The 15,264-nt window shown below is 32.6% G+C and overlaps 1 protein-coding gene across 1 annotated transcript; it reads right to left on the reverse strand.

Annotated features, from left to right (window-relative positions):
• Positions 1 to 835: 835 nt before the first annotated feature.
• Positions 836 to 5,368, reverse strand: LOC123897516 (transcriptional adapter ADA2b). Its single transcript, XM_045948191.1, has 13 exons — positions 4,945 to 5,368; positions 4,597 to 4,652; positions 3,998 to 4,176; positions 3,678 to 3,743; positions 3,420 to 3,545; positions 3,247 to 3,322; positions 2,842 to 2,902; positions 2,704 to 2,762; positions 2,509 to 2,616; positions 2,182 to 2,404; positions 1,814 to 2,024; positions 1,447 to 1,701; positions 836 to 1,352 (listed from the first exon to the last, which is right to left on the reverse strand). Exons 1-13 carry the CDS (start codon positions 4,995 to 4,997, stop codon positions 1,158 to 1,160), a joined length of 1,668 nt encoding a protein of 555 aa, XP_045804147.1. The 5' UTR covers positions 4,998 to 5,368; the 3' UTR covers positions 836 to 1,157.
• Positions 5,369 to 15,264: the final 9,896 nt, after the last annotated feature.

Genomic DNA, 15,264 nt, shown 5'->3' on the forward strand with positions numbered 1-15,264 from the left:
TTCTCTACTTCTCCATATTTATAGTGTGTGAGTCTAGCCACTAGACCACTAAACATTGAGGACACCTCTTTTATTAACTAACTCGGTAACTGAACCAACTATTTCTTCCGTCAAATATGAAAAACATTTTTTTATATTTTAACAAGTTTCAAAAACAGCGCATATTGCAAAACAGGAAGACACAAATGAAATAATCGATAGCAAGCAAAACCCTTAATCACAGCAAATCAAACAATCAAATGAAACGACTAGTCATTTTCGTGAAACATCACAAAACATAAATAGATCGATTGTCTGCAACATCAAGGTAAACCAGGTGGGACCCATTTTAAATTATTGTTCCTTAAACCATGCCCCAGAGACACTTGTCAGCATTACGCTCACTCTCATGGAACAAATAAGATTGTAATGATGGGACAAAATTATTTATATGCAGCCATGTCAATTCCCATAAACTATTCCCATCACCAATGCTGATTCGCTATAGGACATAAGTGCTGCTTCGTTTTCATCTCTACCACCCCTTACTTAAGGGTCAGGCGGAAGAGCTTGCCTCTAGGAAGACACTACTATACCACCATAAGAAACAGCTGCGGCAATGAGAGCGGAAAAAGTGCTCAAGGCTGCCGCAACATTTGATTAACGAGTCATCCATTGAATGTTAGCCTAATGACACATGACGATACAGTTTTGTAGTTGGGGATAACTTCTACCAAACACTTGCGGCTTATGCTTTTCATACTTAACAGTTGTCACGAGTAAAATAATAAATAAATAAATAAAAACAACTAACATGCAGCAAACCTTCAAGGGTAATGATCCGCCAAAAAACATCTTAGTCAATAGAAGTTTTTCATTTATTAAAATAAAATCATAAAAGCAACAAGTCTGTAGTTTCCCTATGAAACTCCGGTACACACCACTTCTATCCAATCCACGGTGCATTGAAAATGTTGGATAGAAGCATGATTAACCAGTGTGTATAAACCCTACTCAAATAAAAGCAACAAGTCTTTAATTTTGCTATGAAATTCCGGTAGACACCACTTCTATCCACTCTACAGTGTATCGAAAATGTTGGATAGAAGCATGATTAACCGGTGTGTATACGTCCTACTTAAAATTTTGCAGAACAGTAAAATAGATTAGGAGAGTTCTCAGGGTGAACCAATTCCCTTCTTGATCAGCATGTCATAAACCCTGTCAATTTTGATGGGATCCTCCATCTTGAACATTTGATGAGCCTCAGATTTTGAAGTGACAGTGCCAGTAATCATTTGAACAGACAGTTGCTCTTGCATCTTTAGATACATGGCAGGAGCCATCCTTAACTCACAGCATAAGCGTTTCTCCTGACAAAAAATCATAACCGACGATTTCAAAAGACTAATTAAGAAGCAATGTAGAGTTTTAAGATGAAAACTCGGCAAAAACAAAGATTCTTACAGCTTCAGAAAGTAAATCTGCTCCATAGTATCCAGATAAATCCATTTGATTGGCAGAACTTGAATTAGCTGGCCCAGCAGGTCTTGTGCCAGCAGAGTCTGGAGACATCATTGCATTCGGAACCCCGTGATTGTTCGGGCCGACATGAGCACCTTCTCTTGCCCTACGAGCACTTTCTTCAGCTTCCTTTCTTCTCTTTTGTGCCAGATATCTTTCGGCTTCAGCTGGATTGCGGCAACCAGCAGCCTTGGCTTCCTGCAGTACCATCAATATTCAACAAATGTCAGAGATAACAGTTCCATTGTTCCAAAGAGAGAAAAGAAAAATTGAATGTCCATAACAATTTAATGTCATCCATGTCTCAAACCTTAAGCTCTGTAAGTCTTTTCAGAGTTCTATGTTCCTCTATAGTAACCCTAAGCAATTCTTCATGCTCTTCCTTAGAATGAAAGCGCATGAACATGTCATATTTCCGGCATATTGCCCTTTCCTCAGGTGTTAAAGTCTTCTCAAATTCACTTGGATATAACAAATTCCTTTCAATTATGAATTCCTTCCTGCGCTTCCTTTCATCAAGCCTGAAACGTATTTCAATTTAAAGACGGGAGTGTGAGAAATACTCTGAAAATACCTTCAAATGTCATTAGTGTCAGGTAATTGGTCACTCTTTGCTTAGACGAAAGAGAAGGTGCAATCTTAGACAATACAGGTGCAAAACTGTTAAATGAAGCTTACCTTTTTGAATAGATACGCAGCACACGGAGTTTGATCTCTCGCTCCTCCTCAGTGTCGGTGTCCTTAAACTCCATTTCAGCAAGTAGTTGTTCAGCATCATTATCATATTCAGGATCAAATTCCTGTCTTTTCGCGTTATAACCGCTGAGTTCAACTAAAGAAGGGCCGCCATTTCGTGAGGGATTTGGCTTATTTCCTCCAAAATCTTTGTCCATCGGAGAATCTGTCAATGGCAAAAGAACTAGGAAGTTAAATACATAAATTTCATCAAAGAATCGCCATCTTGTAATGTCAATTGGGATTTAGGACTATATATAAAATGCATACCTTCAGTCTTAACGATTCCAGGACCACCTTTTCCTCGGCCTTTGTTGGATGCCCTCTGGTTAGCACTACCTGCAGCATGGTTGTTGACTGAGGGTCCAGAATCTGACTCTGCAATATATAAACAATCTAGAGATTGAAAGCAGATGATAATGAGCAAGTTTTTGTACGAATCTTAGCTATTATTACTTAGCTTACCAGAATTCAAATTGGAAGTCAAACGGCTATTGGAACCAGTCTTATGGGAATCTTCGGTTCTGAATCAACACATAAAAAACAATGAACACGGTATTGACAATAGCAAGAGTTAATGCATACAAAAAGTGACATTCTTACTTGACTCTAGCCGGAGAAAAGGGTGATTCTTCCTTTATGCTAAGATCCCCGATGGAAGGTCCTGTGATAATCACAAGTGACCAATAATTATACGAAAAAATAATGGACCAAAACAAACCAACCAATCTACAAAAAATCAGAAGCCGTAGATGATTATAAATTATTCTCCTTTTATCTAACTTATTTTAAGCTATTATCGACAACATATAAATGAGACATTATTATTTATTGTTTGGAAATACAGTATATAAATATAAGTTTATGTATAAATACAAGTTAATGCGATAAAAAAGAAGTGGAACATGAGGCATGCCTGATTTATAACAACATGCTAAGTAAGTGAAGTAAAAAATTTACCAAAAACTTCAGAATCTAATGACTGTGATATTGTGTTTAGTGACAAACCTTTCTTGTCCTCACCCTGACCTTTCGCCATAGCAAGAAGTTCTTTTTTGTTTTTCCCGACAACATGAGACAAGTCCTAGTAAATAAGAATTGTTAGCATTTAAAATACCTTTATATGAATGAATATATAAAAGCATTGATTGCATTGCAGGTTCATTTGATGCCTATCATACCGGAAGAGGAAAGAACGGAGAGTTCAAGTACACATTCTGATAGTGTTCAATGCATGCTTCTTTGTTCTTTGTTCCAACATGCTCAGCAACTTCAGCCCAGTTTCCCATGCCATACATTTCAATTCCCTAAAACCAAAAGATTGTTGCTAGAAAGGTCAGATATAAATAAGATATTTTCTTCTCGGGACACTAACTAAAATGCTATATAGTATTACACCAATCACCACAACTCCTAGGCTATAAATATAAACAAAGTACCTCCAGAAGCAAAATTTCATCATCAGCATTCCAGTCAGGGCAGATAAGAGGGAAAGACAGATTGTCCTGTTAACATGAAATAGTGTTAAAAAAACAATGTAGCCGAAACTAGTAGTAACACAATTTTCATAACGGCAGTTTGGCAGATGCATAAGCATAAGTTCTTTCAAATATGATGTATACTTCACATATGATAAAAAAACAGTCTCAGAGTAATCAGCGTAACTTAACAGGAAAATAACCGCATAACCTATGTCGCTATCAAAAGGTTAAGTTCAACAAGATATGAAAGAAAACATTTGAAATTAACGTTTACTGACCATGACCCTGTAAGGGTGATTGCTTTTGTGCGGTTGCACCTCAGCTCCAACAGAAAAGCACTCGATACATAAGTCAAAATCTGGACACATAGCACACTTGATACGGATCTTTCCTGTAATATCTTTGTTACAGTAGTTGCAATGATACAAAGCCCTTTTCCCATCACTTGCTCCTTGACCTGACTCACACGAAAAACCGGAGAATTATTTTCAAACATACAGTATCCATGAATCATAAATCAATAAATAGGCATTGAAGCTCTAAATAACTATCACTGCATTACAAATATTCCACAAGCCTGCCAGTACAACTTTCAACTCCATTTCATCTATAAGGTAGTTAAGATCGAGATTTTACGCAAAATCAGGAAGGGGGAGTAAAATTAAAAATCGTGCATAAGATTATACAAAATTCATAAAACACATATATATGCATATAAAATAGCATTAGTAATATAACAAATCACTTTCAATTTGTAATATTCTACGTACAATACCTACACTTAGTAAACTAAAAACCACGGAAACGATATAGTGCATTTATACACTACAATCTCATAGAATAGAATTAACCAATGCATAATGGTTAAAAAAAGTACCGGCAGCACCAGATTCTGAATTCTCTCCACTTGCAGCATTCTTCTTTCTCCTTGACCTACACAAACAATAAAATTAACCACATTAAACATATGATCAAAACACACTAATTACTTGAACACTATGAAGCACGGACACCGGACACGACAAGGTCACTTGACTCATGGAAGCCGATAATAATTTGAGAAAATGACATAACTCAATGTAATCATAAGTAGACACTGGGACACGTCTAATCTATGATCAATCATTATCATATACACATTCAGGAAAAACAAATTATGCAAAATTCAATCACAATTGCATTAAGAAAGACTTGCATTAACGAAATTGATGAATGAAAATCAAACCTTTGGCTAGGATCTTCATCAGCATGATGAAAATTCCCACGAGAACGACCCATTGAATTTCTGAGTGAAACCCTCAATGAATTTCAGTTTGTTGAAACGCGTAATCACAATTGAAGAAAAGGGTATGTGAAATTTTTATCATTTGTTCTTTATTCATGAAAAAAATAAAGAATTTGCAAAAACCCTAGATTTATTTTTTTACAAATAAATTATAATTGAAGGTTTTTATGGTGATTCTGAATTCCTGAGGATGTTGTACGACAAAGAAACGAGGATGTTTCGGTTTTGTGCGACAAAGGAGTTGAACTAAAGTTGAGTTTGGTTTGATGAGTGTAACTGGATTCAGGAATTTACTTTACTTTGAGTTTGTGTTTTTCTTTAAGTTGTAACTGAAAAGAAACAATTATTTGAAAATCAATTATCCTTGTAAATTTAATTTTAGACATAAATAATAGTTCATTGTGTTTTGTATTTTTTTTTTTTTTGGTCAAAGTGTTTTTGTATTTTTAGTTTAGAAAATTATTACTTACTACTTTTTTATGAATTGAAAACCTTTTTTTATGGATATATGTTAGAATTGTTATGTGTCAGAATTAGTTTGGAAATATTGTCAGAAAAAAAAATTACTAGTTTTGAAAATAATTTACCAATAGTGAATGGAAAAAAAATATTAAAATTAGAGGAAAAAAGATAAGATCAAAAAAAGTTTAAAAAACTAAGGATATGTTAGTTTTTTTGGTAGCGCGCAATTATTTCTTTTAGTTTTTTCGCGGTAGCGCGCAATTATTTTCAAAGATACATTTTATAGTTTATAAAAATAACGGTAAACAATAACAAAACAAAAGAGGTGGTGAAGAAAACGTTTATCCAAAGATATGCTAAGCGTATTTGATAAAATTTAAGTACATAATAAAAATTACTATGAAAAACAACAAAATAAAAGGTGATGGTGAACAAAATGTTCATCCAAACATATATTAAGTATTTTATAAAGAAGATGAATTTAAAAGTTTCACATATTTCACTTAACATAATTTTTGTGTGTATGCCTTCAAAAACCATTTGTGTGTATCACACATACTAATTAATCATAATTGAAGATTTTATATTGTTGCTCTTCTAAGTCCTCATTAAGTGTACACAAATTAAATTTAACATCTAATAAATCAAATGCTTTGTTTCAGATCATTAATGAATTCTTCTTATAATAAATCATCTAAATGAAACAGATTTCAATTCTTAAGAGAGGAACAATTTTTTCTCAAAAATGTTGAGGTAGCACCCAAAAAAATTTAAAAGTTTTGATCTCTAGTATTGTTGTTTTAAAAAAATATATTATAAAGTTAACACTTTAGATTGATGGAATTAGGTTGGTTAAATCAAGATAATAGTTGAATACAAGAAATTTATTTACATTATTAAAAAACACAAGAATGAAAGAAAACACTCACTTTGCCTCTTCTAACATCATTGCTACGGTTCTTGGTTCATATTCACATTGATGATCGTCCATTGATGCCATGTGAAAGAGGCCAATGAGTAGCAAGAAGAATTAGGGTTAAATTAATAGAGAGGGTGAAGTTTGTGAAAAACAGGGGAAAGTTGGAGGATTTTATAGTGAAACTAGAAAATGAGGGATATAATATTTGGTCATAAAAAAAGTTGGAGAATATAATATTTAGACTCAAAATTTTAAAATTAGACGAAACAAATGGGAGATTACGGGTTTGAATCCGGGACACAGTGAATAATCGCTCTATTGGTTTTGGTATTTTGATAGTTGAGTTTGGATTTTTTGGTCCAATAATATAGTCGATAATCTCACACACAATAAGGGTGAAGAATTGAAGAATGTAAGATATATTCAAACATCGGTTCTTCCAATAATATTCTTAGTAGTTACCAACTGTATTATCTTAATGTGACGGTTGAGTTAGAATTTACAAATACGGTGAGAGAAATCTATCAACAAAAAAGAAAAAGTAGCGAGAAAAGTCAATTACTTTTTTTAATTATCAAAATTTCTTAAATTAGAGACTAGCTATATTATTATCCATGCATTGAATAGGTTATTTTTATGGTATATGTTTATTATATAAGATAAGATACTTAAAATATTTTTATTGGTAAGAAAAATGAATTATTTTTTATATGAAAATAAATTATTTTTGGTCTTAATAATTTATAGTTGGAAATAACTATATATGAAAATAACTTAGTTTATTTAAATACATGCACTTTAACCATTTAATTTAATTTTTGGTCAATTGTCAAAAAAAATATTTTTGTCAAGTCTAAAAAGTAAATAAATCTTATGTCTTAATTTTTTGCATACACTAAAAAATCAGAGACTAACTATAATATTTTTTGCATACACTTTATTATCATACACTATATCTTGAGTCAAAATATTATATTCTCCAACTTTATATTTTTGAGCAAATATTATATTCCCCATTTTTTAGTTTTACTATAAAATTCTCCAACTTTCCACTGTTTTTCACAAACTTCACCCTCTCTGTTTTACCCTATTCTTCTTGCTACTCATTGGCCTCTCTCACATGGCATCAATGGATGATCATCAATATGAATATGAACCAAGAACTGTTGCAATGATGTTAGAAGAGGCAAAGTGATTGTTTTTCTTTCATTATTGTGTTTTTTAACAATGTAAATAAATTTCTTGTATTCAACTATTATCTTGATTTAGTCAACCTAACCATCAATTATAGTGTTAACTTTATAACTTATTTTTTCAAACAACAATACCAGAGATCAAAATTTTTAAATATACAGTATATAAGTAATGACATCAGAAAATAATTATGGTTCAAAAAATAAGTTAAAGTAAATATATAAAGTAAAATATAAATTGAAAAAAAATTACACTATAAAAATTGAAAAAAAATAAAAAAATTCCGTCAAAAAAAGTGAAAAAAAAAATTACACAATAAAAAATAATTATGGTTCAAAAAATAAGTTAAAATAATTATACACTTTAACCATTTACGAGAATAAATAAGTTATTTTAAGAGTGTATGAAAATAAACAAAGTCTATAGTTTTAAAAAATAAATTATGAAAATAAATTAATTTTTAGACCAAAAACTAACTATATGGAAGTTCATAGACTTCAAGTTTCCATCATCAATCAGGATTGACTAATTTATGCTGGTTTTCAAGAGTTGTGAATTAAATTTTTAGCCGCTTATTTAAGCGATCTAAGACTCTTATTATTTTTTTATACAAAAACTCTTATCATTTAGATCAATTTATTTTCCATTATACTATGATTTGTTTTAAGTATATATGTTGTAATTTGTTGTAACAATTTATTGATTTAAGGAGGCAAGAAACATGATATTTTTATGGTTTAATGTTTCACTCAATCATATTTAAGCATGAATTTTGTAAGATCAAATTTGGTTGGAGTCAAATTCTCCTTGCAATTACGCAGTTAAAAAAAATGATAATTGTTTAGTTAAGATCTGACAATTCTGATTTAAGCACAACATTTTTCGAAATATTAAATGAAAATTAAATGTACTTTATAAAACCATTTCATCAGGATTGGAAGGCCATAAACACATTGACAACGTGTATGGACCAACTCCTTGACAACGTTCAAAAATAGTTGTAATTAAGACATCGATCAATTGAAAATAATAATAAATAATGAACAACAATATAGATTCATTCTTCAAAAAAAAAAAAACAATATAGATTCATCAAAATAAATAAAAACAATATAGATTCATCGCTTTAATTTTTCTTAAAAAAATAAAGATAAAATATACTTACTCAGTAATAGATCTGGTTAATGGACGTTGTTTCATCGAAAATGCTGATTGATTCTTTGAAGTATCCATTGTTGTGCGAGCGGCGCCTGATTTTGAGTTTGCCTAGTATGCTCCCAGATGAGAGCTTCTGCGCGACTTTTATTATTAAGCAGATTGTTTTGAGGAGATTTGACTGTATTTAATGAAAAAATTATAGTAAATTGTATAATTATATTTTAAATTATCATAAATTAAATGTATTTTATTAATTTTAGGGTACTAATTGAGACGTGTCTATTGTTGGTCGAAAACATTTTATTTTGTTATCATTGTATGCGTATGAAGTTTTCACGGTCGTTTATCCGTAACTAATCTCTCTCGGATTTTCGTGAGCTTATCTCAATTGGTAGGGACATCGTATTATATATGCAAAAGTTGGGGGTTCGAACTTCAAACACTCTATTTATTCATCTTAAGGGTGAAATTATAGTCACTAAATTATTTAACAAAAAAATCTTCCTAGGGCAATACTTGGACACACAAGGTAGTTTTTTTCTACCAACTTAACTTTTTTGATACCCCTAACCACTCTTGGCAAAAAAAAGATAAAAATCACCTTATATACCAAACAAATTCATCTATGAAGATTAGTATTAATAAACGGCGGTGAAAACGCCGATAACATAGTAAACCAGAAAACTCGTGGTCAACTAAAACTTCTAGAAGTCTCCCTTAGGGTAAAGTAGTCCAGTAAAAAAAGAGAAGATAATTGTATTAGATATTTCTTAAATGTATTTTTTTTTCATTTATTTTTATTTTTTATTGACAAAGAATTTATCCATATTCAATAAGAGTGGTGTTATTTGTACAACAAATTTGTGACAATATTTGAGATAACATTGTTTTCCCTTCATCTTTTGAAACAAAAATAATAAAGTAAGAGAGTACGAATATAATGAGAGTATGAGAGACAAATATCATTTCTCATTCAGAATAATAATAATAATAATAATAATAGAGGAGAGATCCGTTGACTCCAGGAGTAAGTTCTCCATTGATTTACTCCGCTTAATAACTCGATATCAGTATTATGTTTCTTTAATCCAACTGTTGAATTCAAAGATCTCATTGAGTATATCAACTCCACAAATTTTTTATAAAAGTTCAAAAAATGTAGTTATGTATTCAGACTATTGAAATTCAACGGTTTTTTTTAAAGTTTGTCGTACGTTCAATTAAAGTTATCAGAAAAAGTATCAAACAGTTTTGAATTTTTATAAAAATTTGCGGAGTTGATCTACTCAATGAGATCTTTGAATTTGGTTGGATTGAAAAAATATAATACCGATATCGAATTATTAAGCGAAGTAAATCAATGGAGACTTACTCTGGAGTCAACGGATCCCTCCTAATAATAATAATAATAATAATAATAATAATAATAATAATAATAATAATAATAATAATAATGGTCAATCTTTTTCACGTGGTTAATTGATGATAAACTATATTATAATTGGTTGTTTTATATGAATTACATTGACATTTTAAAATGAGTTTAATTGTTGTGCACCGTCGGTGTAAATTATTTTTACACATACATCCAATGACGCGTTGCTACGTCATTTAATGAATTTGACACATCATGTGTTTTTAATGACCATACATGACGTGTCGGTTTTTTATTGGACGCATGTGCAAAATAACTTTACACCGACGGTGCATATAAATTAAATTCTTTTAAAATTACACAAGTGTAATGTGATCTTTCCTTATATATATATATATATATATATATATATATATATATATATTATTCAATAGTTAATTAATTTGTTATTGTTGACATTACTGTAATAAATAAAATATTTAATCAATATATAATTACCCTAAACCAATGTATGTTACCCATATTTCTCATTTCAAATAAAAACAATAGTTTGATGCTATATAACCAAATAAACCTAGAATTTAATTTATATGCACCGTCAGTGTAAAATTATTTTACACATGCGTCCAATAATATATCAACACATCATGTATGGTATTTAAAAACACATGATGTGTCATGTTCATTAAATGATGTGGCAAGACATCATTGGATGCATGTGTAAATTTTTTTTTACACTGACGGTGCACAATAATTAAACTCATAAACCTATAGTTTAAAAAGATACATATTTCATTCCAATATATTCATCACATTATGGTGTTATTCCTAAATAATAAAGATGGTTTTTTTGGAATCAGTTTAAATTTACCTAATTTAAGATTTCCTTAGCGTTTGTTTTTCCTTTTTGTTTTATTTTGTTTTTTGAGTGTTAGGTTCGGCCCCCCTCTTGTACTTGTTATTTTTCCTTTATATATATATATATATATATATATATATATATATATATATATATATATATATATATATATAAGTTAGCAAGGTGCACCTTTTTAGTTGGACAAAAATACCCATTTTTTTAATTTTTGAAAGAATAGAGCAACAGGGGCATTTTTGTAATTTACCCAACAGTACACGCGCCCCCACCTTCTTTTCCCACCCCCCAGGACACGTGGCAGCGTGTGATTGCACAAAATCCAAGCGCGTGCATCACACGCGCCGACAGACGCGCGTGGCTGCAGCCCACACGCGGAGAGAGAAACTTTTTAAAAAAGAAAGGCCACGTGTCAGCATATGATTGGCTGCGTTAATTTTTTTTTCATTTAATACTTTAAACTCAATTATTTCATTGTAAATTAATTTTTTATTTTTTTATTTTTATACCAAAATTCATATTTTTTTTTGTCTACAAATAGAGACTTGGTTCGTTTGATTTGGACACAGAAAAAAAAACCCAATTTTTCACTACCTAAATCTCATTTTTCACTACCTTACATCAACTCACTTAAACCATTCTACTAGGAAAATGGTTTCAGAGTACAAATCTCTGAAACCATTCTACATGCTAAATGGTTTCAGAAGCAAATAACTAATAATCAACTTACTGAAACCATTCTACCAGCAAAATGGTTTCAGATTACAACTCTCTGAAACCATTGTACCAGATAAATGGTTTCAGACGCAAAAACAATTAATAAATTACTCACTGAAACCATTCTACCAGTAAAATGGTTTCAGAATACAACTATGTGCAACCATTCTACAAGCTAAATGGTTTCAGAAGCAAATGACTAATAATCAACTTACTGAAACCATTCTACCAGCAAAATGGTTTCAGATTACAACTCTCTGAAACCATTGTACCAGATAAATGGTTTCAGAAGCAAACACAATTAATAAAATTACTCATTGAAACCATTCTACCAGTAAAATGGTTTCAGAATACAACTATGTGCAACCATTCTACCAGTAAAATGGTTTCAGAAGCAAACATTAGTTTTTAATTACCGTTTTATCTCATTTAATTAACTAAAAATAGTTTCAGGTCTCCAAAAATTTCATAAAATACACCAAAAGTTCCAGAATATTATCTACTATTTTCCTGGTATAATGGTTTCAGTGAGTTGGTTGAGTGGTGCGTGTTAAATTACAACACACGAGTAACGTATTTAGTAGACAAAAAATGAGATTAAGGTAGTGAAAAATTGCGTTTTTTTTTCGGTGTCCAAATCATACGAACCAAGTCTCTATTTGTAGACAAAAAAAAATTATGAATTTTGGTATAAAAATAAAAAAATAAAAAATTAATTTACAACTAAATAATTGAGTTCAAAGTATTAAATGAACAAAAATCACGCTCAGCCAACCATTGTGTGACACGTGTCCTACTTTTAAAAAGCAAATTTTTCTCTCTCCAGGTTGTAATCCAGTGTGGCGCAGGCGCTGGAATCTGATGGATCAGGATGATCTGGGCTGTCTGATTGATCAGACAGTCTTGATGAGATCAGATCTTGGCTGTCTGATGGAAATCAACGGTCTTTAACCATGGTCCTTCGGTACGCGCGCGACACTGGATCCACGTTTATTAATGGGTATTTTGAGAAAAGAATGTGGGGGCGCGTGTATATGGTTGGTAAAATTACAGAAATGCCCAATAGCTCTATTCTTTCAAAAATTAAAAGAATGGGTATTTTGGTCCAATTGAAAAGGTGCACCTTGCTAACTTAGACCTAACTAGGGTCTAAGTTAGAAAACCCCTATATATATATATATATATATATATATATATATATATATATATATATATATATATATATATATATATATATATATATATATATATGAGAGCACTTGGCAAAAGATTAGGCTTACACGGTGTGTCATCCTTATCATGTATTTTGTTATTTTTGATGTCATTATGTTTTTAATTTATCTAAAAATTTATGAGAAATAATAAATTGCAATTTTTTTTTAAATATAATAATTTTAATTCAACAGTAATTTTATTTTTATGAATAGATTTTAAAAAAATGAAAAAAAATTTAAAACATTTCAACATTATAGAAACACATAAATACATATTGTACATGCAATTTTGTTTTAATTACATAGAGGGTCCGGAAGAAGTGAAAATTACAAAAAAACTAAGCAGGAGACAGAAAATCCGGATACATCAACATATAACACATAAAATCTATTCATAAAAATCAACTCATAAAGATGCTTGCATTTCAAATATGGGGATATGGGCTCTCAAATTCAAACCATTTTTTCACGATGTAGAGATGGTGGTTGTGGTGGTGCGACGAGGAAATGGTCTTTCCTCCGCATCACGTGTCCAGATCGGCGCCGGGTTTTCTTCTACTCCGGTTTTGGTTTGTTTTTCATTTTCTTCCGGGTCGTGTTCATCTTTGTGTTCTGTTTCCTCTTCTTGAAAATCACTGGTGGTGGCCCTGTTTCGGCGCTGCCGGAGGTGAGTTTTGTTGTGTTTTTTGCGTGATGTTTGTTGTTCTGTTTCACGCGATCTTTTTCGTTGCGTGATTTTTTTTTCTATTGTGTGTTGTTCTTTGCGTGATGTTTTTTCTTTGCTCTGCTTTCTGTTGCGTGAGTTTGGGCTCGTGTTCCTCTCTGATTCCTCTTCTTGGAATTTGGTTTGTGTTCCTCTCTGGTCACGCGTTTCTGTTGTGTGGATTTTTTTTATTTTTTTTCCTGGTTTGTGTTGCTGTCCATGTTTCCATCTTTTGGTGGAGGTGATGGGGTGTTGGGTGGTTGCGATAGATCTGAGATGGGTGGCTGAGTCAAATCTGAGTTGAGGTGAGGTGATGTGGTGGTGGGGTTGGCACGTACGGTGGTGATGGGTGGCGTTTGGTGCTGGCGCTGCCGATATTTCGTTGATGCCATGTGCAGTGGTTTTCTAGGTTACTTGATTCACTGACCGCTTTCCAAATCTGTTGAGATTTGCAGGATTCTTTTTGGGTCTCGTTGGTGTCCAAATCGTAGAGATTTACAAGTTTCTTGTGTTTCTGGTTGACCTCTTTCGCGTTGGTGTTCACTGTTTTGAGGTGGCCTGCGAGCTGAGACTGTTTTTCCGGTTGTTGTCGCATGTGTTGGCTCTGTCATCGTCTAGATTGTAGGGTGTCTTCGAGCTAGCCTGAAGGAGTCGGATCTGAGGTGAGGTGATGTGGTGGTGGGGTTAACGCGTACGGTGGTGATGGGTGGCGTTTGGTGCTGGCGCTGCCGATATTTGGTTGATGCCATGTGCAGTGGTTTTCTAGGATACTTGATTCTATGACCGCTTTCCAAATCTGTTGAGATTTGCACGATTCTTTTTGGGTCTCTGTTGGTGTCAAAATCTGTTAAGATTTGCAAGTTTCTTGTGTTTTTGGTTGACCTCTTCCGCGTCGGTGTTAACTGTTTTGAGGTGGCCTGCGACTGAGACTGTTCTGCCGGCTGCTGCTGCGTGTGTTGGCTCTGTCGTCGTCTGGATTGTAGGGTGTCTTCGAGCCAGCCTGAAGGAGCTGTTTTTTAGATTCTGATGGGCCGATCATTTTTTATTCGAGATCGGGAGTTAGAGTCGATCTAGTGGCATATTTTATGGCCGAGTTGGTGTCTTCTGGTGACCTGATATCTTAGGGGTGCCTTTCTGATTTTGGGATTAGGAGGTCGACCTCTTTAGGTGGTGTTTGTTTTGGTGTTTATTTTGGGCGTTTTCGCATATATACGGCGCCCTGTTTTGTAGTTACTTTTTTACCGGTCTTTGTTCATCTTGTGCAGAGACGTGGTTAATAATATATTTGCTGTTCAAAAAAAAAAAATATGGGGATATGGAATAACAACATGTGGTCTTGGAAACTTAATTGGATGGAAGCACTTGATGATGCAGATATTGAATCCCTCAATGAATTGCATCAATTGCTTGAACAAGTTCGGCCTAACAGAGCTTCTAGCGACAGGCAAAGATGGTCATCAAATTCTGATGGTTCTTTTTCGGTTCGATCAACGTACATGGTTTTGCAGGACAAACGTGTAGGTACTAATCTTGATACAAATACAGTGGCAGCATTGAAAAGATTATGGAAGAACAATGTTCCATCAAAAGTTAGCGTTTTCGGTTGGCGGTTGTTACTTGAAAAATTACCAACCCGGGAGGCTT

Source organism: Trifolium pratense, linkage group LG7, assembly GCF_020283565.1.
Source record: "Trifolium pratense cultivar HEN17-A07 linkage group LG7, ARS_RC_1.1, whole genome shotgun sequence".
In the NCBI taxonomy this organism is placed as follows: domain Eukaryota; kingdom Viridiplantae; phylum Streptophyta; class Magnoliopsida; order Fabales; family Fabaceae; genus Trifolium; species Trifolium pratense.

Coding starts and splice junctions, on each gene's coding strand:
- LOC123897516 (XM_045948191.1), bottom strand. CDS start 4,997: ATGGGTCGTTCTCGTGGGAATTTTCATCATGCTGATGAAGATCCTAGC. Junction 4,653..4,944: donor GATGAAGATCCTAGCCAAAG/GTTTGATTTTCA, acceptor TTGTTTGTGTAG/GTCAAGGAGAAAGAAGAATG. Junction 2,025..2,181: donor CTGCGTATCTATTCAAAAAG/GTAAGCTTCATT, acceptor AATACGTTTCAG/GCTTGATGAAAGGAAGCGCA.